Raw genomic sequence first — 22,236 nt, forward strand, 5'->3', positions numbered from 1 at the left:
CTGATCGCCTTATAGCAAAATTCCATGAAGAAAATCCAGGAAAGCCTGAGGGAGGGACGCATCCCTAAATTATATACCTGCGCTCAATTTTTTTTTGTTTCACACAGGTCACTTTCAGGAAGTGAGGGGAGCCAGATGTCAACGTAAAGCATTTCTATGACTATTATCAAGTTGGCATGAAAACAGGAGGGAGAATTCCATACATACCTTCAACCAGAGTCGGATCTCATATTTCTACAGTAGGTGTGTGAGGTACAAAGTTCACAGCCTGCTGCAGCACCTTGTTGGTGAATATGATTTATGACACAGGCTGGGGGAGGGGAGACACAGGGGTAAAGGTCAGAAACCATTAACCAAAAATCAGTTTCGACTCCGCAGAAGAACATGCCCAAATCTTGCTCCTAATAAATGAATGGATTTCTTTTGAACTTTGTCTCGAGGCTCGTAAATTAATTAGTGCATCCTTTGGAAACTTCACATTTAGTTTTCTTTTTTTCCAGTCTCATGCCTTTAATTGGGTATAGCTGTCTATTCTTTTTTTTCTCTCCTTCCACTCCAAATCATAGTATGGTTTGCCCTGAAGGGGAATAATGTGATAGGTAAGTACATCCATATTAAATCTGCAAAATCAGTAAAAATGGGAAGAAAACAATTATATATTCTTCCTCTCAACTTTAGCTTTATCTGCCATTGCACTGGTAAAACTTCCAAAGTCCAATGGTCCTGATCTTCAATTTAAACACCAAAAATATTCTGACTTTTCCTGGCTCAAAGGTGCTTTTTCAAAAGGCAACTGGGCATTTTTTCCTTTAGGAAGAAGACAACGTTTCACTTCTCATTCAGGAAGTTTGTTCGATTAAAATTGGTATTTTTTTCTGGATCAGCATAATTCTACCTACAGGGAAACATTTTTTTAAAAAAATGCAGGATTTCTTAACAGTGTAGGCTAAGTAGAATGTCTGGGGGGCACTTGGTATAGTGACATGGGTGTTTGGGTGAATTCAAAAGGGGATTCCAAATAAATAGATAACAGAAAACAGGAATGAGGACAAAACAGCAAGGGACAAACTGAGAATTTTTTCCCCTTCTCTTTTTTTCTAACAATGTGTATGTCCTGCTCACAGCACAGAAAGGAAGGCTTGATATGAATAACACCAATGAGATAAACTATTGCTCTGATCAAGTTTTAAATTTTCAGCTTACATATCTGGAGTGCAGTTTTTAGCTCTGCTCAACTGCAAGCCATTAATAAAAGTGGCGCTCCCCCCCAGATGATGAAAAAAGCACCTCTAACATCTGACTGGGGGGAGTGAAAGGCCTGCAAGAAATAAGTCTATGTCAGATTTTCTGGGCTCCATATTTTTTAACATCTACATAAAATTCCTGGGTGAGTCATCATCAGGTTTGGTGATAAGTCTTATTAATCTACAGATGACACCTACATCTATTTTTTCCACATCATTGTTTTCCAGTGCTGTCTTTATGATGGATGAGGGGTAATAAACTGAAGTGGAATATAAGAAAAGCAAACAAATGGGCTAATGTTCTTCTTCTAGACTGTATTGCACCTCTTAGAAAGAACAGGTAAACAATTTGGGAAGCTCTAAGAGTTTGTTCTTAGCTTTGTGTTCCTAGTTTAGGCTCTGGTTGGGGGCAATTTTCATTAGTTGTGCGCCTGTTCCTTGAAGAAAACAACTACTAAACATTGATTTATCAGCTAATAGTACCTTTAAATATATCTTGTATATCTTAACTGTGATGGCTCAGTGGTTAAAGATGCTGAGTGTCAGGTGCTACTTCATTTAATAATCAGGAAAGAAACCACTCAACTCCATTTGTTTGAAATTAAGTGTACTTTTACTAATTACAAACGAATAGTAGCGAAGCAAAGCTGAATCTGGTTAATTAGGCGCGAAAGCAAAGAATATCATGTATAGTTCAATCCCCTCCCCTTGGCATCCCAGTCCATAGTCCAATTATAATTCACCCAACTGTCAGGTGGGAGATATCTTCAAAAAACATTACCAGGGTGGAATGCTGGACAGTTAACCTTGGCGGGAAACTCCCTTCCTCCACATGCGCAATGAGGTGGTCAGGCCAGCGTCTAGAATCTTCCTCCAGCACATATGATTCCCCTCCCATATACCATGCCCCCCCTCCCCGTTTCAATGGCAGCCGAAGCAGCAGCAAAGCAGAGGCTGACACTGAGCTTGTCAGCTGGAGAGCTGGCAGCCCGGACTACTTGCCCCAGTTCCTGCCCACCTCACGGTTCAAAAACATGCAAAATGCCAGTAGGTTAATAGGTACCACTTCAGTGGGAAGGTAACTGCATTTCATGCACCTTTGGCATATATCCATGCTGGCCACATGGCCATGCAAAGTTATTATGTCAACCTGCTGTCAGATTCACTTAAGATGCATTTTTCCCAATTCAAAATTTTAATATCATCATAAAGATTAGCATTAGTATTAATAACAATGTCAACTTCTCTCCTTTTTTTACTATTTTCTTTTAAAAATATTTAGTCATGAAATTGCACTGCTTTCATTTCAGTTAAACCATTGACAAATGAGATTTATAATCTCATTATGTAATTTCTGAATGACTTGGAGGACTTCATGTTTCAAATCCAAGATGGAAAAATCAAAAACTGCCAAGAAACAGTTCTAAAATTATCATTAGTACACTATATAGGTGATAGTACAATGCACTTTCACCTTTTTTCATATCCCAGTATCACAGTTACAGGGAGAAGCTAATTACACAAATATACAAATGTCGCATAACTCAAATTTAATAATATTCTGCAAAATACAGGAAAAATAAATTTTTACTTCAAGTAGATAATTTTTCCAATCTTTTTGGAAGTTCTATGAAAAGGGTCAGTAATTTAGATAAGGAAATGAAAGAGTTTTGGTTTAAATGTGATAACAGCAGTATAAAAATTGAATGTTCTACAGAATCAGCATGGTTATTATGTGTTGTTGTTGTTGTTGTTGTTGTTAACAACAGAATTGCATCACAGCGGCCAGTTGTTTCACCGGATTTGGCACTGATTAGTAGTCGGGCCCCACGAGGGGCCTAGGATGTCGTAACGTATTTTCATAATATACGTGCAGATCCAAGAAGTGCGGCTTTTTGCCTTTGACTGATGGTGATTTTGTCGATTTTTAACTGTTTTAAAATATAATTCAAGTGCTTTTGGAATAGCACCCAGTGTGCCAATTACCACTGGAATTACCACTGCTGGTTTGTGCCATAATCGTTGAATTTCGATTTTTAAGTCCTAGTATTTCGCGATTTTTTCATGTTCCTTCTTGTCAACCCTGCTATCACCTGGTATTGCAATGTCTATGATTGTAACCTTATTTTTCTCAACCAGTGTGATGTCACTGTATTATGCACCAGTATTTTGTCCATTTGTATACGAAAATCCCACAAGATCTTAACCATCTGATTTTCGATGACTTTTTTAGGCTTATGTTCCCACCAGTTTGTTGCTGTTTTAATATTATAATTTTTGCACAAATTCCAATGGATCATTTGTGCTACTGAATTGTGCCGCAATTATTACTACTACTACTATTATTGTTATTATTGTTATTATTATTATTAATATTATTTCTCTGAAACATTTCTTGCCTCTCTTAAATACACACTTTTATTTTCTTCTAGGAGGTCTTTATAGATTTGTAGAGACACAGTATAGTAGTAGAGAACAATTCAGTTTGGAAAACGAAAACAGCACGGAAAATTTGAAGAACTGTATAGATTTTAATAATACAGACAATTATATCTTGGGGATTATCTAGATTTTCGCTACCTTGATTTGATATGCCTATCAATATTGTCTACCACTTCAAGCTACTCTATTGTTATCTCCAGAAATAAGTTGTAAAAATGTTTCCTAGGTTCGGGTTTGTGACAAAACTCCTGAACACCAGGATTAAATCGAGCCATTCATTGCTTAGCCTGCCACATATGACCACATGTGATATATATTGCTAACTACACATGCATTGGTACATTATTTCTTCCGCAACAACCTTCCTTTAAATGACATTCCTTATGAGGAACTAAAACACACACAGAGGACAAGCAAAGAGATTCTAAAGTTCTTCACCTAAGGTTTGGTACACAATAGAATATGCAGTCTTTCTTTTTAACATTTGGCCATGTATTACTTTGAAGGAGGTATAAATATACCATTTTCTAATTCAGGGAGGGTAATTAATTTTCTCAAGGGGCCACATGAGAAACTGGTCCTGTTGTGGAGGATAACCAATAGGGCTGTGAAGGTGTGCAGGCATACATGCACACCAGGGGTGGGTTTCTCGCCCCGTTCCAACCGGTTCGGTTGGAACGAGGCCAGCGGCGTCCTCGCGCACACGCGCGCCGCGCACATGCGTACTAGCGTCTGTGCGATGCTCCAGCTGCTCCTGGAGGATCGCGCAGGCGCTGTATGCGTCCTGCGCATGCGTGGAAGCGCAGAATTCGGCAAAACCGGGTAAGGAGCGGGCACGCGCGTGCGTGCGGGGGGGCCTTCGCCGTTCCCGGAAGTTACTTACTTCCGGGTTCGGCGACCAACCGGATCGCAGGGACCGCTGCGAACCGGTTGAAACCCACCCCTGATGCACACACACATTTATGTAAATTGAAAAAATAGTTGCCTTCAAAATAAAAGCAATGGAGTTGTATTACACACATAATGTCTATTTATTTCTATCTGATTTCTAATATCCAATTGACTTCATGTGGGCCAGACAGGGACAGCCAAGGGGCCAGATGTGACCTGTCAGTTGTAAATGCCCAGATCTGCTTTAATGACTTTCTCCACAACATTCCTCAGCGTACTATATTCTTTTTATAACTGTTTAAAAGATCCAATTTTGAAAGAAGGCAGATAAGCTACATCTACACTATATTTTGACTTTGGGCACTATAGGAAAATCAAAGTATAAAATCCAACAAAATTGGGGAGGGGGGGAGGACTAAATCAATAGACATTGTGTATTGCTGACAACCTAGATCAGTGTTTCTCAACCTTGGCAACTTGAAGATGTCCGGATTTCAACTCCCAGAATATCCCAGCCAGCATTCGCTGTCTGGGGAATTCTGGGAGTTGAAGTCCGGACATCTTCAAGCTGCCAAGGTTGAGAAACACTGACCCTAGATTTTTTTTGTTAGTAGTATCCACTCTATGTTAATTTTATATTTTAATGATAGTTACTTTTGAATTTACTAGTGGAGGGGAAGTAGGAAATGGCAATGTTAAAAATAAAACAGAGCACTAAATAAAATTAATAATCCTTGGCCAAATTTTATCTTCCAATCGAATTAGTTCACTGCTGCCACTTTCCTCTGAATTTCATTTTAAAAAGAAAACCAGGAAAATACTTCCTAATCAATGTTTAAACTTAAACAATAAAATAAAAGGATACCAGGTGGATGGCCCTCATTCATCTCATTAGATTTATGTGGCCCTTGGCCTGAAAAGCCGCCATTGCAGCGAGTTTTTCCTATTCCATTTGCTTAATGTAATCATTCGAAGCCTCTACAGAATTCCTATAGAAGATAATTTTACAGATTGTTGTTCCAACTTTCATGCCATTTGGCAACCTGTGTAAAAACCAAGAGTCATATGATAACTCTGAAAAATTAATAGAAACCTAGTCATTTGCTCACTTTAATAAAGTGGTTAGTTTATGAGAGTAGAAGAATGGTGTCTGCAATTAACTACTATTGGATGATTTTGATTCACAGCATATACTGGCTAGTTCTGGCTTCAAGCATACCACTCAAGAGTGGTGATTAATCTAAATATAAAGCAGGAATCTAGTGCTGCAACACAAACAAGGTACCGACTTTGCCTTCCTCCCCCCACCCCCTTACATTAATGTTTGTTAATATAATCTGTAGCTAAATAGCATGTTGTCTCAAAAGACAGGTTTGAAGGAGGAGACTCAGTGGTGAAAAGAAGTCAGATTATCCTGTGACACTGAGCAAGCCAGTTCTTTTCTTTTTCAACCTGGGACTACTGAATCACTCAAGGAAGTAAACAAAGTGTGTAATCTGAAGGAGCTGCACATGACCAAGGGGAACAAATAGGCACAAAATAAGCAGAACCAGTTGTGATATGAAGGAACAAGTACAGTTGTCAAATTGTGACTATTTGGTTCACAGAAGACAGAGCAACCTTTTCAGAAATATACATTTCCACAAATATACATTTCCACATCCATCTAAAACTTATATTATACATGCACGTACATGTATGGCACATGGAAAATAGTGACTTCCAAAAAAACAACAACACAGTTTTGACTTGGTTGTACCATAATTTTAATATCTAAACAGAACCTCTGTTAAGCCTGTTATATAATTACTTAAGAGGATATGAGTTGCTAACTAACCACCTGTTCAGAATATTTAAAAGATGAAAATCAGGCTCTCCAACCAACTGTTATCTCTTGAATATAAGCTCTCTACCTGCGTTCTCCTTTTTGGGAAAAACTGATATGATTTCAGAACCTCCCTAGCCAGCCAGGTCCAGTACACGGCATGCCTCCTCTAAATTCCTAGCGTTTAATTCAGAATCTTCCTCCCTGTAATTTAGAAACAGAAATCCCTTTAAATTACAGAGCCAAATGCTAGTGCTGGATTATCATCACCAGCTGTCTGCTGAGAAGTCATAGTATGTAGGATGGAAGCTCTCAGCCTGGAATATTCTGAAATTTATGGAAGTGGAAAAAGGAAGGAGATTGTCTCATTATTGTTACTTCACCCCCTCACTACTAGCTGGGCTCCATGCATAATTTACCCTAAAATATCCAATAGTCCCTTGGGACATAGAGGGGATCTATTCTATTAGAATAGCTTGATTAACATTTAGAAGTCATATACAAAGGTTACTGAGACATATAACTCAGTTCAACTAATGTTCCATCTATAAAATAAACTTGAAAAGGGCAAGCAATAATTTGCCTGAAAGCATTTTCTAAAGAAAGCAGTATGACAATGTTATAAAACTCCTTTCTTGTAAGTTTCTTATAGGATTTCAGATACCTTGTTTGGGACTTCTATATTTTGAGTCTGGATACAGTAAATGTAGGAAATATGAAGTTACACTCACAGAAGTGTTATTACTTAAATCCAGCTGTAAGAATTGTCAACACAAGACCCTCAACCCAGACTGACTAAGATCCTACATAGGGATGTTGTGGGAGGAGGTAAATAATATGGATTAAAAAAACATTCCACATGCAGCAGTCAGGAGAAAATACAATTAGTTTTATAACTTTCCAGTTGATAAAAGATTATAAAGAGCCAGATGGAATCAGGGCTATGTCAACTTGAGTTTTGATTTTATGTGTGTGTTTCTATGTAGGTATGTATGTAGGTATGTGTGTGTGTGTGTGTGTGTGTATGTATGTATGTATGTGTATGTATGTATGTGTGTGTGTATATATATATATATATATATATATATATATATATATATATATATATATATATATATATATATATATATATATATATATATATATATATATATATATATATATATATATATATATATATATATATATATAAATATATACCTTTAAATATATACCTTTAAATATATACCTTTCACCCTGGCCTGGCTGATAAGGAGTCGAGCTCTGTAGCTCAATGGTTAACACATCTGCCTAAGAGGCAATAGAGCACAGGTTCGATTCCCAGCAAGGGTATGGCTAGCTGATGAGAGCTAAATAGCTTGAAATAGATCTATACTAGTCTCCCTTTATTTATTTATCAGCACAAATATAACAAATGTAACAAAAAGGCAACAGTAAAAAATATTGGGTTTCTGTCTAGATGATCTCTTGTGACGAGCTGAAGGATAGAGAATGGAAGTGTGATCTTCCTCCCATATTTGGGCATACCAGGGGTTGTGACTTTAAATATACACACACATACACACACACACACACACACAAAGTTTTTAGATGTCAGAGTTCCAGATAGCATCCAAAATAAAATCAGAGTCCAAGACAAGATCTGGTTTGCTCAAAGTTCCAATTTATTAAGAAAGCCACGGGTTGATTCACAGGTTGAAACACGAACAGTGGTGGCTGGCTAAAGGGAGATGTGCCCCAAGCACCTTTCTGCTGGCTGGATTGAATTCCTCATTTCGGTGGAGGGCCTGTCTACACCCCAAGAGGGAGGATCGCTGAGGTTGGCTTTGCTCCAATGGCAAGGTGTTTGGCCAACTTGCTAGTCGCTGTGTGGAAGAAGCAAAGATCTCCACTCCAGTGCGTTGCAGAGTTTCTGCTAGGGAAGAAGAACATGGGCTGGGCCAGGGTCCACCTAGATGGTCCTGAGCTAAATCGGGGGCTGATTCCACTCATGTTTAGCTGTCCGAATTGGTCTAGATACCTAACCAGATCTTACGTTAAATGAAAAAGAACCTTGCAAGGAGACAATCAAAGATGAGTGTAATAGAATATCAGTGCAAAACAATTTTGAATGCAATTTAATTTATCTTATGTGTGCCCTTTTAATTCAAGAATTCAAAGTGCTTTTATTAACTGAGAAATAGTTAGCATCGATTATATACACCAAAACAATTTCACAGTCTAAAGAAAAGACCAATTCTGAGCTTGTTTGTGTTATGCAGGTCCCACAGAGCCCAAATGCCCTTGCTGCAAGCAGCTGATCTTTAAGGAGCCTAGGGAAAATATTTGAACTTTTTCCCCTCAGGGTACCTAACAACAGTTGTCTCCACAATGATCCCTATACCCAAGTGATTGGTTGCTATCTTTGTTCTTTTGGCTCATCCATCCATCCCTGGTACCCAACACTCAGCTCTTTCACTGGATCAATTGCTTATTTCTATATTGTATTCTTTTCATTAAGCCTTCTGATGGTCTATTTTGTCAGGTAATTGGAGAATATACATGATGCGGCAAAAGACTGGGAAGTCACCTCCTCATCTATGTTTCCAGGAATTGTGAAGTTCTCCAACAACAGTTGAATATGAAGTTAGTTTTGTTTTCTTTGTAATAAAGTTGACCCTAGGTTTTGCGAGTCTGCACTTCTACATTGTTAAAGAATCAATGAACAGTCAGCATAAGAGCATCACAAACATTAATCAATTTCATTAAATTCCTTAAAGATTAATTAGAAAAAGATACATTCAATAAGCCAGTGTTTCCCAACCTTGGCCACTTGAAGATGCCCGGACTTCAACTCCCAGAATTCCCCAGCCAGTGATGCTGGCTGGGGAATTCTGGGAATTGAAGTCCGGACATCTTCAAGTGGCCAAGGTTGGGAAACACTGCAATAAGCTACTTCATTTTTTCATTACAACTCTGTAGAGTTGTAGGTTGTAGTTGTAGTTCTAGCGACCAAAGTAATCTTGCACAGTGACAGTTCTCTGAAAGATATCTATGAGATTTGTAGGTTAGAAGTACAGTAAGCCATAGTCCATTGGCCCTTATTGCTACCCTGAATTATAAGTTCTAAAATAGTCCCAGTACAATTTGCTGCAGTTACTTGAATCCAGAAAAGAGAACTCGGAAAAGCTGGGTCCTTGAATAAAGGCAGCCGAGAAAAGCACCTGTTCTTGAAACTTCAGGCATTAAATCCTAGCGAAATAAAATGAGGAAGTACAGGTGTAATCTAACCTGAAAATTGAATTCCCAGAATGCAAGCGGAAGATGAACCAATGAACAGCTAGAAAAGCCAACGAGGCAGACTCTGCCCCTGAGGAATCATGCCTGGGAAGCGTCTTTTGCAGAACCATCTACCCATCCAAAGCAACTTCATGCCCTCTCCGGACTTACCCTTGGAGGAATAAGCCTCCATTTGTACCGTAACCCCAACAGTTTGACACCACCACCACCCCGAAAAGCTGCGCAAAGATACAACGGCGAAGCTCTGCAGGAAAGACCGAAGCCGACCTAGTCAACAGGAACCGGCGTTTTCTTTCCCCCGAAGGTGTTCTGCGTTGGAAGCCGAAGCCCCGGGTTCCGTTTCAACCTTTCTTACATTTGGCGTCGGGGATCCGAGTGTTGAGTATGAGAGGACCGCAAAGACACCTCCAAACGCGAGTCGAGAACGACTAAAAGGAAAGAGCGACCTAAACTGTTCCACATCAAAGCGGAGGAAGTTCCGAAAGACCAACGAAGCCGAAATTTCCTCTCCTGCCCAATTCTAGTCCTCCCCGTGCTTTGGAGGCGCTCCAGAGGCTGCTAAACACTCCTTCCCGGCCCCATCAGACGGCCAGTCGGCCCCTACCTTGGCCTCGAAGCCGATGCCATGCTGGAAGGCGTCGTCGTTATGCAGCGGGATGCGTAGATCGTGCCTGTCGTCCACTAGGTTGTATCGAGACCTGACCGAGGGAGAGGCTCCCACCGGCATGGCGAGGGAAAAACAAGCGGCTCGCCGGGCAAGCCGCGTAGAACCTGGCCAGCCGCGCGCCAAGCTGGCGACGGAGTGAAGGGCACGGCGGCCGTGGCGGCGGCGGCGGCGACACTATCCGCCTCCTCTCCCTGATCTCGAAGTGGGGCGGGACCTGGTTGGAGGCGGGATCTGGGCTTTCTCCCGGTGGTGCCTCAAGTACAAGCGGGACCCCCCGGGAAGAAAAGGGCAGCGCGTTCCCGGGGCATGCGCCAAGCCGGGCGAAGCCGGGACCCAATAGTCTGGTGGGAGGGCTTTCTCCTTCCTGCGAGAAGGAATGGCGAAGCCCGCGGAGGCGGGACTGCAGAGGCGTCTGGCCGCCGCGCTGTCTGTGGATAGCAGTCCACGCGCGCCGTAAAAGTGAGGGCCTGAGGTTCGCTGTTCCCTGCGGGGGAACTGTTGGGCGATGAAAGTAGCTCTTGTTTAGAAGCATCTTTGTGGAAAGCGGGAGAAAAAAAAAGGAAGAGTAATAGCAATAGCAATAGCAGTTAGACTTATATACCACTTCATAAGGCTTTCGGCCCTCTCTAAGCGGTTTACAGAGTCAGCATATCGCCCCAACAATCCGGGTCCTCATTTTACCCACCTCGGAAGGATGGAAGGCTGAGTCAACCCTGAGCCGGCGAGATTTGAACCGCTGAACTGCTGATCTAGCAGTCAGCTGAAGTAGCCTGCAGTGCTGCATTTAACCACCGCGCCACCTCGGCTCTTTAGAGGCATCTTTGTGGAAAGCGGGAGAAAAAAAAGGAAGAGTAAGTGGAAGGAGGTCCGCCGAGCTCTTCTATTTTCAGCGTATTTATGTAGTATTGGCCACAGTAAAGAGATAACTTCAAACTCGCTGGAGAGGCATAAATAGAAAAGGACATGGGGGTTCCCAGAGAAATTCAGGGAGGGAGGCAATGCAGTTGTACAGTGAAGTCTTTTCGGGCAGCATCTTCGATCCTACCTCATCTTCTGCATGGAAGATGTCCCTGGCCATTTCAGCAGTTGCGTTGCCCTTAGACGTGGCAGGACGGACAAGGCTGCGCATACTAATGCATACTAATGCAGTGTTTCTCAACCTTGGCAACTTGAAGATGTCTGGACTTTAACTCCCAGAATTCCCCAGCCAGCGTTCGCTGGCTGGGGAATTCTGGGAGTTAAAGTCCAGACATCTTCAAGTTGCCAAGGTTGAGAAACACTGTACTAATGTGTTTAGTACAAGGCTGCACATACTAATGTGTTTAGACAAGGCTGCACATACTAATGCAGTGTTTCTCAACCTTGGCAACTTGAAGTTGTCTGGACTTCAACTCCCAGAATTCCCCAGCCAGCGTTTGCTGGCTGGGGAATTCTGGGAGTTGAAGTCCAGACATCTTCAAGTTGCCAAGGTTGAGAAACACTGTACTAATGTGTTTAGTTTTAGGGCACCAAAAGGAAACTTAGATCTGTTATTGTTTTATTCAGGTAAATGATAATTCAGGTAAATGATAATTTACTCTTACCCTCCCCTCCCTTCAGTTCTTTGGCAAGTTGAAAAACAATAATAGTCATGGGACGCTTAAGCATTTTTCAGGCTTGACATGCAGACACCCTGAGAAAAAAAGATACCTGAAAAATATTCAACACATATTAACGTCACATTTACATTTTCTTCCCTTTGACGTGCTTCCCAGGTTTCTGAGGATACCTAGAGTTGAATTTGGTCACTAATCGATCTGCCTTAACATTGTGGGCTTTGACCAAATTCTGCTTCTGATATAGGTTCAGGGGTGGGTTTCGACCGGTTCGCACCGTTCCCTGCAATCCGGTTGGTCGCCGAACCCGGAAGTAAGTAACTTCCGGGAACGGCGAAGCCCCCCCCCCCGCGCCCGCGCGCGCCCACACACCCGCGCCCGCTCCTTACCCGGTTTTTACGAATTCTGCGCTTCTACGCATGCGCAGAACGCATACAGCGCCTGCGTGATCCTCCAGGAGCAGCTGGAGCATCGCGCAGACGCTAGTACGCATGCGCGCGCTGCGCGCATGCACGTGTGCACTGCGTGCGTGCGCAAGGACGCCGTGTGCGTGCGCAAGGACGCCGTGTGCGTGCGCAAGGACGCCGCGTGCGTGCGCAAGGACGCCGCCGGCCTCGTTCCAACCAAACCGGTTGGAATGGGGCGAGAAACCCACCCCTGTATAGGTTACCCTTTCCATTGCATAAGGTACTGCAAATTTCCCTAGAAATATCTAGAATCTAAGATCCTTTTTATTTCAGTGTTCTTCTCCCCCCACTATGATTGGGCCCGGAGTTTCTTTTCCTACAAGTCTCAACTTAGACCCCTGAACAGGTTTTAACAAACTACAATGGAACATCGGGTGCACTTTTCCTAATATTTTGGACAGCTGTAGCTCCACTGTAACTGGATTGATGATTTTCACAATAGGAAATGGACCTATATCCATGATGGCGAACCTATGGCGCACGTCCCAGGTGTGGCACACAGTGCTCTCTCTGGGCACGTGAGCTGTTGCCCCACTTCAGCTCCGCCATATATGCACATGTGCCTCCTGCCAGCTGGCTGGTCTTTGAGTATCTGCCACGCATGCGCTGGGGTTGGGGCATGTGTGGGGGACACACACACATGCAGGGGAGTGCATGCATGGGGGGGAACGTGTAGGGGATCATGCATGCGCAGGGGGCACGCACTTGTGAAGGGGTTGGGGCACCTGGTTCACTGACAAAACCGCGCCCGACTAAACCGCGTCGCTGACGTCATCAACAGGGCGATGACAGCGCGGAGACAGAAGCACGCTGTAAACCCTAAACCTAAAATTAACCCCTAAACCTAAACCTAATCCCCCTAAACCTAATCCTAAACCTAACCCTAAACCTAACCCTAAACCTAACCCTTAACCTAACCCTAACCCTTAACCTAACCCTAGACCTAACCCTTACCTTAAGTTGAATCGGCTTGCTTTCAAAGCGCTATTTAAAGCGCCCTTCTTTCTCCGCGCTGGCTGTTGTCACCCTGTTGATGACGTCAGCGATGCGGTTTAGTCGGGCGCGGTTTAGTCGAGCGCGGTTTTGACGGGTCACGGGGGCACCTGTCTAGTGGGGACATGCAGTGCATTTTGAGGTTCAGGCGCACACACATTCGCATGAATGCACATGCTTTAGGCACCTGGTCCAGAAAAAGATAGCCATCACTGACCTATATACTTGGGACCTAACTTTCTACACCATTGCCTTAGCCTCGGGTGCTTTGTGGAAAAATACACTTTCCACCACACCTTAAACTCTCTTCGTGGAGCCCTCTTTTTATCAGCTTGTTGCTTCTGCCCTTCTCTTTTGCTAGGGCTTTCTTCACATTTCCTCGAGTCCCCTTTAGGGAGTCTAGCCACTCTGTAAGAGTTACTGAGGAGGGAGGCTCTTTTAGATATTTTTGGCATAAGCACGGATTCCATAGAGTCGTGTTGGCGCAGTGGTTGGAGTGCAGTACTACAGGCTACTTCTGCTGATCACTGGCTGCCTGCAGTTTGGCAGATCGAATCTCACCAGGCTGAGGGTTGATTCAGCCTTCCATCCTTCCGAGGTGGATAAAATGAGGACCCAGATTGTTGGGGGCAATAGGCTGACTCTGTAAACTGCTTAGAGCGGGCTGTAAAGCACTATGAAGTGGTATATAAGTCTAAATGCTATTGCTATTCCTGTGGTTACTTTAAATGGGATAAACCCAGTGCTATGGGTTTACCCATGGGACATACAGTTCAGGCCATCATGACAGTAGGGCACAAGCAACCATGGTGGCCATCCCCTCGACTTCCAGGCTAGGCTCCAAAACTCACAGATGTACTCCGTCACTGGTCTGCTCCCCTGCTTGATGGCTCGGATCTCGGACTCCACTCTACAGATCTGCATGTTGTCTCTGAACTGGGCACAGAATTCATCCAGGAAGGCATCGAGACTCCCCAGCTCTGGAGCCCCCTTGACATGTAGAAGTGTCACTCACTCTTCCAGGTCCCCCTCCAGTCTCACCACAACAGCATTCACGCATGCTACGTCATCCAGGTAAATGGGCCCATATCGCTCATATGGCTTCGTAGTTGATTCAGGAAGAAAGCCAGCTTCTCTGGTCTCCCATTGAACACGGCTCTTATCTTGGGAGGGCTCCAGGTGTCCTGAGGCAAATCACTTCAGCAGCAGCCACATCACTGCATGTGGGAATGGCTGGGGTTGGAAGCCTGAAGCCACAGGTGGAACTTGGGGCTGTCCAGCACTGCTGGGTGGGCGAGCAGCCACCCCTGGGAGATTGACCATGCCCTGGCCTGCTGCACCCCTTGCTGGGGAGCAGTAGTGCCCAATGGTGCTGCTCCTCCAGGCCCCAGCTGGGGCTGCAGGGACAAAGGGACTGCTAAGACTTGGCTGGCCTGGTCCTGCTGCTTGGGGTATGTGCACCAAGCCTCACATCTCCATCCCCATAAACCCCTCCCTCAGCTGCTCCACTGATGGGCTGTGGCATCCACTGTCCTCTTTGCTTTCCAATCCGATCCTCGGGTGAGTGTCACCCCAGGTGGGATCAGCAGAAACTCAGTCTCTGCTGACTTTCCCACCACACCACTCCATGGTGCCAGGGTAGAAAGCCCCAGCCATCGCATCCTAGTCTTATGTCACTGACTGCTCTGCTTTCTCTGCTCACACCTTCAACCGAGTCATGACTACTTGGTTGCAAAGTCTGTCTGCGCCACCACCAAGCCTTCCTTTGCTGGTGCCACCCTGGTCCTCATTGCCACTTCCACCTTGACACTCGATTCCAGACATCATTCCCTGAGCTCCCCACAGCACTCTTGGAGGTAACCGAGCAGGCTGCAGAGTTTTAGCAAAGTTGGTTTAATGTCAACCATCTGACTTACGGGCTCAATAATAGCAGACATTTTCAGGAAGTTTAAAATCCCAAGAGCAAAACTTTTATTTTGGCACTGAAGAAAGCAAAACCAACTCTAAATTTTTCCATGCAACCCAGCATAACTAAAAATAGCAATAGCAATAGCAGTTAGACTTATATACCGCTTCATCCCCTCCTCCCATGGAATGGATCACATTGTCCAATTAGGAATCAGCCTTTTGTTTTGATAACAGTTCACGTCTTGGCTGACACCTGTATTTGGCTCTCATGGTTAAAGATTGTAACCTCCACATTCCATCTCACTCTTCTCCCCCCCTCCCCCCCAGTTCTTTGGCAAGATAGTCACAGAAGGCTTAAGCATTTTTCAATTTAGACACACACTTCATTCCCCATCCTTCCAAGACCCTGTAGTCTGGAGATCTTCTGCCAGATTTGACTGTGGCAGGACATTGCAGGAGAATCACTGCCAGAAGAAAATGCCTTCAGAACAGTGGCTAAGAATCAGATCATTAGGATAAGACGGGTCCTAACTTTGTATTGCAAGAAGGAAAACTTTATATCTGCAGGAGATAGAAAAGATTAGGATAAAAGAAGGCTATTTACTTGCTAATTTCCAGCTTCAGGAAGTTTGTTGTAAAGCATGAAATAGTAATGAGCCATGCATAGGGACAATGTAGTATGCCTAAATAGGGGCTTTCAATCTCAGCCAAGATAAAATTATCTTGTAATACATGGCTTTTTCATACTTAACAAATTTTAAGTAAAAGCCTCACAAATTGTTCTCTCCTTGGACGTGTCTTCTCCTTTCCCCATCCACACCTAGTGTTTTTTTTAGCTTTCTTCAGGTTCCATTATTCAAACTGGTTTAGCTAAAATAATCCAGGTGACTACTAGTTCATCACACTTGATTATCATTTTGAGATAATGTCATAGAAACCAAAAGTGAGTTAAAGGGGGCAATTGCTCTGAAAATGACTCAGTCAAGCTTGGTCCAGTCACTTGTCTCTGCAAAGTCAAAATACATTTCCATAAGATATGAAATGTACAACACAGCCAATAGTAAAATCCTTAGAAGTGTACATTTATTTTAATAAAATACAAATAAAATACAAATATTGCTTAACTCTTCTAAATGGCAAACATAAAACCTAATAGATTTAATTAGTACTGATTTGCAACTAATGACATTAAATACTAATTAAAAGGATTATGGTCTAATCTAGGTTAGTTGAAGTCTGATCTTTTTGTGCCATCTGGAGGGCATGACTGGTAAAAGATTTTAATAAATATAAGGTGATAGAAAAGGAAGAAAGAAAAACAATTCTGGATGTTTTCTGATCCACTGAGAATTATTTACATAGGAAAAGAGCATAAGAGCATAAGAGCATAGCCAACCAACCATATTCATTTAAAAAAAAATAACTCAAATTGTACACAATTTATAAACCAATGGATGGTGATTGTTTTTAAATGTGGATATCTGTAAAGTTACAGATCTTTCTACATGTATAGACAATTGTTTATTGTATAACATAATGATTCAATTAACAGCTGTGCACCTTTTCCCTAACAACAAATTTACACCAGATGAAAACTAATAGGAAGTGATCATTGCCAAATATGGAGCCATGTGATTAAGTATTTCTTGGATTGTTGGATTTGGTAGGGAAAATCTAAGCACTGTGGAGACCCACGATCACACAGCTACTCTGTGTTGCTGAACTATAAAACCTGTATGTATGTGTATATGTATATGTACCCATGTTTTCCCCAAAATTTTGGGCCCCAAAATAAGCACTAGAGCTTATTTTTGGAGGGTGTCTTATTGTTTTTCCCGTGTATGGGAGGCCACTTCTGCTTGTTTGTGGTGAGGCAGGAGGCTGCACAATTTGTTAGTACTGCCACTGCGAGGCACGGGGTGAAGCTACCCAACACGCTTTGTGCTAGCTTATCTCAGAGCCCCCACAGCCAGACCATGTCCTTACCTCGTAATCGTGGCATCAGCACACTGCTCAGCCTAATACTCCATTGCAGCCATGAGCAAGCAAAAGAAGTGGGCCAGCAGCCATGTATGCTCCTACTGCACATGGCTGCCAGAGCTGCCGTCGGGAAGCAGGTGTTAAGGCATGGATGGTCTGGCTGTGAGGACCCCGAGGTAAGCCGGTGCAGAGTGCATGAGGCAGCTCCTCCACCACCATGCCTCACCTCATGGCTGCATCACAGCAAGCAACCAGATGGAATGGGTGGCTGGGCAGGCTCTTAAGTAGGGCTTATTTTGGGTGGGTAGGACTTATATTAGGAGCACACGTAAAACATGCTTGGGCTTATTTTTGGATAGGTCTTATTTTCAGGGAAACTATTTGTATTAAGGAGTTGCAGACCATTATGTGCAGGTTTATTCACATTCCAGAGCATCTTTTCCCATTGACTTGAGGGTACTTGAGAGACTGCCTACTGCCAATTACCTCCAATAGACCGATTAGATCCCACAGATTAGGCCTCCTCCGAATTCTATCTACTGGCCAATGCCGACTGGCGACCACCCGGAGGAGGGCCTTCTCTGTGGCTGTTCTGGCCCTTTGGAACGAGCTCCCCGTGGAGATTCGGACCCTCACCACCCTCCAGGCCTTCCGCAAAGCCCTTAAAACCTGGCTGTTCCAACAGGCCTGGGGCTAATGAGTTTTTTGCCCCCCCCCTCGAATGGTATGGTTGTTGAGTGTTTTAAATTGTGGTATTGTTTTGTTCGTGTTCTTTTTTCTTATTTGTACCCCCCCCCCCCCCGACTTGGTTGTGAGCCACCCTGAATCCCCTCTGGGGAATAGGGCGGCATAGAAATATAATAAACTCAACTCAACTCAACTGACTCTCAACTAGTGCCGAACCACACATATGCTCAGTTACTTGAAAAATGTCTATCTGTACATAAAAACATAGTGAGTTGAAAAGGATCTCAACAACCATCTAGTCCAACTCCCAGCGGTGTGTAGGAGAACCAATTAAACAAGTGAAATTATCCATGACAGATAGCAAAACTTCCACAAGTTAAAAACAAAACTCAAAATCTTAAAGTTCTATCTTTGTACAGAACTTATCTGTTAGAATTTTGGAAAATATTTAAATCAAGCCTAGGTAGCAGCAATTTATTCTCATTATTTCTAATTTCTATGACCATAGAAAATAGTTCACCACCATAATATAAACTAATAATGTAAACATTGTGGCTTGTTTTATTTCCTACTTTAACATCTTTCTAGAGATTGAAGTTAGGCTTACTGGTCAACAAGCAATGGGATCCTCTTTTTATATTCTTGAAGAGAGAGACAACCATTGTTCTTGAATCCTGTAGTTTCTTCCTAGTTCTCCAGGGGACCTTAAAGATAATTGGCAGAAATCCAGATAGCTCCTTAGCCAGTTCCTTCAGTATTCTATGGTATATTTCATCAGGATCTAGGGATCTGAAGCATTCAAATTAGATAGTTCTTTTATTGCATCCACACTGATCTATTTCTCCTGTTTCCATTTGTTCCAGCATACTGATGTAAAGACAGAGACAAAATTGAAGTTGGTTTTCTCTAATTTTTCTTACAACTCTGCAATCCCTTAATTCAGGGCAGAGTCAGGCAGACTGGATGGAGCTGAGCATTTACTGGCCAGATACCAGAGGTGGGTTTCGACCGGTCGGTCCGGTACGCACATACCAGTAGCGATAATTTAGCATCTGTTTGCATGCCAGGGCCTCCGGACGTCCCATACCAATACAGTCCCTCCTCTGGCCTGCCCCCCCTGCTTGCTCGCCCCATCCACCCAGCCTTGCCTGACTGGCTGGACCTAGCCCCACCTGGACCCCACCCAGTCCCCACCCTCGCCTGGCTGGCTAAGCCACCTCGGCTCCATGCCAGGTGGGCCTAGCTGACTGGGTTGTCTCTATGTCCCTCCAGTCCAGCTTACCTGCCTGGTTGCCTACCTGCTGCCTGCATCCATCACATCGAAGAGCAGCTGATTCTGCCTGCTGGTAAGTGTCTGGGGTTTTTTTCTTTATGATTTTAATGTTTTTTAAAGGATATTTTATTTATTGTTTTCAAAAAATGTTTTTTAAATTGTTTTTAGGGAATGTTTTTTATTTGTTTTCTGAAAATGTTTTTTATTGTTTTTAGGGAATGTTTTTTTAATTTATTGTTTATTGAAAATGTTTTTTAAATTGTTTTTAGGGAGTGTTTTTATTTATTGTTATCAGAAAATGTTTTTTTATTTTTGGTCTTAAGAATTTGTTTTAATTTTTTTTAGGGAATGTTTTTTTTTATTTATTGTTTTCAGAAAATGTTTTTTTAATTGTTTTTAGGGATTGTTTTTTATTTATTGTTTATACAAAATGTTTTTAACTGTTTTTAGGGAATGTTTTTTATACATTGTTTTCAGAAAATATTTTTAAATTGTTTTTAGGGAATATTTTTTTATTTATTGTTTTCAGAAAATGTTTTTTTAATTGTTTTTACGGGTTGTTTTTTATTTATTGTTTATAGAAAATGTTTTTAACTGTTTTTAGGGAATGTTTTTTATACATTGTTTTCAGAAAATATTTTTTAAATTGTTTTTAGGGAATGTTTTTTATTTATTGTTTTCAGAAAATGTTTTTTTAATTGTTTTTAGGGGTTGTTTTTTACTTATTGTTTATAGAAAATGTTTTTAACTGTTTTTAGGGAACGTTTTTTATACATTGTTTTCAGAAAATATTTTTAAAATTGTTTTTAGGGAATGTTTTTTTATTGTTTTCAGAAAATGTTTTTTTAATTGTTTTTAGGGATTGTTTTTTATTTATTGTTTATAGAAAATGTTTTTTTAACTTTTTAGGGAATGTTTTTTATACATTGTTTTCAGAAAATATTTTTTAAATTGTTTTTAGGGAATGTTTTTTTATTTATTGTTTTCAGAAAATGTTTATTACAAGAAATGTTATTGCTTTTTGGAAATGTTTTATTTGTGATGCAATATGTTGCTTTTAAGTGTGCAGGTTGGTGCATGGTTTGCGAGATTTTGTGTGTTTCTGTAGTGAATTCACTACAGAAATAAACACACAAAATCTTGCAAAGCTGCCTTGCATCACCCTGGCCTGCCCGTATAAAAGCAGCCAAACGAAAGATTGTTGTCTTTGAAGAAGTCATCCACAAGTTTCTTCACATCGGCTGCCTTAGTTGTTGTTGTAAGAGGCTTACAAAATAAAAAATCTTCCTTTATCACGTCGTCTTTCACATAGCGCACGAATACTGCAAGCTGGCTTAGATTGGAAACATCTGTGGTCTCGTCGAGTTGAAGGCTGAATTTTGCCAGGCTTGAAATCAGATCTGCAACTACTTGAGCCAAGATGTCTTTGCTCATGTCCTCTATTCTGTCGCTGATGGTGTCATTTGAAAGAGGAATTTGGGATAACTTAACTTCAGCCGCTTTTCCCAGCATGATATTCGCCATCTTCAACACAGCTGGTTTTACGAGTGTTTCAGCAATGGTGTGTGGTTTGCCCTGCTTTGCAATCAGGTAAGCAACTTCGTACAATGCTGTGAGGATCGGTTTGTTGGTGGGTACAAAGCCGAGAACAGGCAGAGTAGCCTTTTCATCGAATCTAGCTCTCTTCACCTTGAATTCAGCGAGCATTGTGTTCTTGTATTTTCCATGCAGCTTAAGGAAGTGTTCTCTTAGTTTTGCCGGTGCTAGACTAGAATTGCTCAACTTGGCATTGCAAATCATGCAGTTAGGACGCTGACTCCCATCACGTTCCATTATACATGTGAATCCATATTGTACATATTCGTCCAACCACATTCTTTTTTTGCTCGACATAGTTGTATGAAGGGATTAAAATATTAAGAAAGAAATCACATGACGTACCATCGCAACAGTTACAATTCGACTACTGGGCGCACCAAATTCCCTGCAGCACAGATAGGCCAAGCGATGTGGCGTTATCACCTGCAGCCAATGATGGACAAGCGGGGCGTGTCATCACGAATCATATGACTCGGGTGTGTGTCTTGACCTCCGCCGAACCCGCGAGACTGACTCACCAAACCCCTGGTGTTCGATCCAACCCAAGTTAAGAACCACTGGTACAAAAGAACTTGTGCTTAAGTTAACCTAAAATAAATATATACACAAAAGAAGCTTGGAATGCTAGAGTGGCAGTGGCTATCAGACTCCTTTTTTCTTTTTTTCTACTTCATTTTTTTTTTTTTGAAAAATGGATCAATATCCAGATGAGGAAACCTTAAAATTTCAAAACCTCCTGGCTGGAATTCAAAATATTTTAGAAGGATTTGGGAGATTTGAGAAGAAGTTGGATAGACTATTGTTTATCACAGCAAAAGATGATGGGGTTGGAGCCCCAAAAATTAAAGAAGAGAATGAAAACATAGAAGATAAAGACAAGACAATAGATGAACTTATTAATGGAGCAAATATGGGTGAAAGTGGAAAGAAGGGAAGATGGAAAAGTGAACTTGACAATTTGGAGCTTTATCCCAGATTTCAAGATATAGGAGAAAAAAAGGGTGATAATGATGGCGCTAAGAAGAGAAACCTATTCAGAAATAAGTTTGACAACCAAAGATAAGCTAATGTTAATTACAATTCAAGGGCAATGAGACTATTTGAGAGATCTTTTAAGCAATAAAGTGTGGAGAGAAGTTTATAAAAACTTTATAAAGGAGCTAAAAAGAGAATTGACGCAACAATTGACAAGACAGATAAGACTGTTTTGCCATTGGAAAGATACAGGTTGATAATGAAAGCTGATGATAAAAAGTTAGCTAAATTTGGTGATTACTAAGTAGGGATTTTAGTATTTTGTAGATTGTTTTAGATTATCATTGTTTATTCATTAACATATAATTAACTACGACAATAAGAATGAAATGATAACCTTAATTAGTATAA

General features: G+C 41.8%; 2 protein-coding genes across 2 annotated transcripts in view; both read right to left on the reverse strand.

Annotated features, from left to right (window-relative positions):
* Window positions 1-10,638, reverse strand: part of LOC106556166 (carboxyl-terminal PDZ ligand of neuronal nitric oxide synthase protein) — a 79,145-nt gene extending 68,507 nt beyond the window's left edge. Inside the window, exon 1 of the mRNA XM_087726593.1 lies at window positions 10,286-10,638. Within this exon, the coding sequence (XP_087582719.1) occupies window positions 10,286-10,408 (123 nt within the window). The 5' untranslated portion in view covers window positions 10,409-10,638. The remainder of the gene's footprint in view (window positions 1-10,285) is intronic.
* Window positions 10,639-20,409: 9,771 nt separating this feature from the next.
* On the reverse strand, window positions 20,410-21,144 carry LOC148043346 (protein FAM200C-like). Its single transcript, XM_087726294.1, has one exon. It carries the CDS (start codon window positions 21,142-21,144, stop codon window positions 20,410-20,412), a length of 735 nt encoding a protein of 244 aa, XP_087582420.1.
* Window positions 21,145-22,236: the final 1,092 nt, after the last annotated feature.

Source organism: Thamnophis sirtalis, unplaced genomic scaffold (genome assembly GCF_051295495.1).
Source record: "Thamnophis sirtalis isolate CommonGarterSnake01/CBP01778 unplaced genomic scaffold, rThaSir2_p1.2 scaffold_12, whole genome shotgun sequence".
Lineage (NCBI taxonomy): Eukaryota > Metazoa > Chordata > Lepidosauria > Squamata > Natricidae > Thamnophis > Thamnophis sirtalis.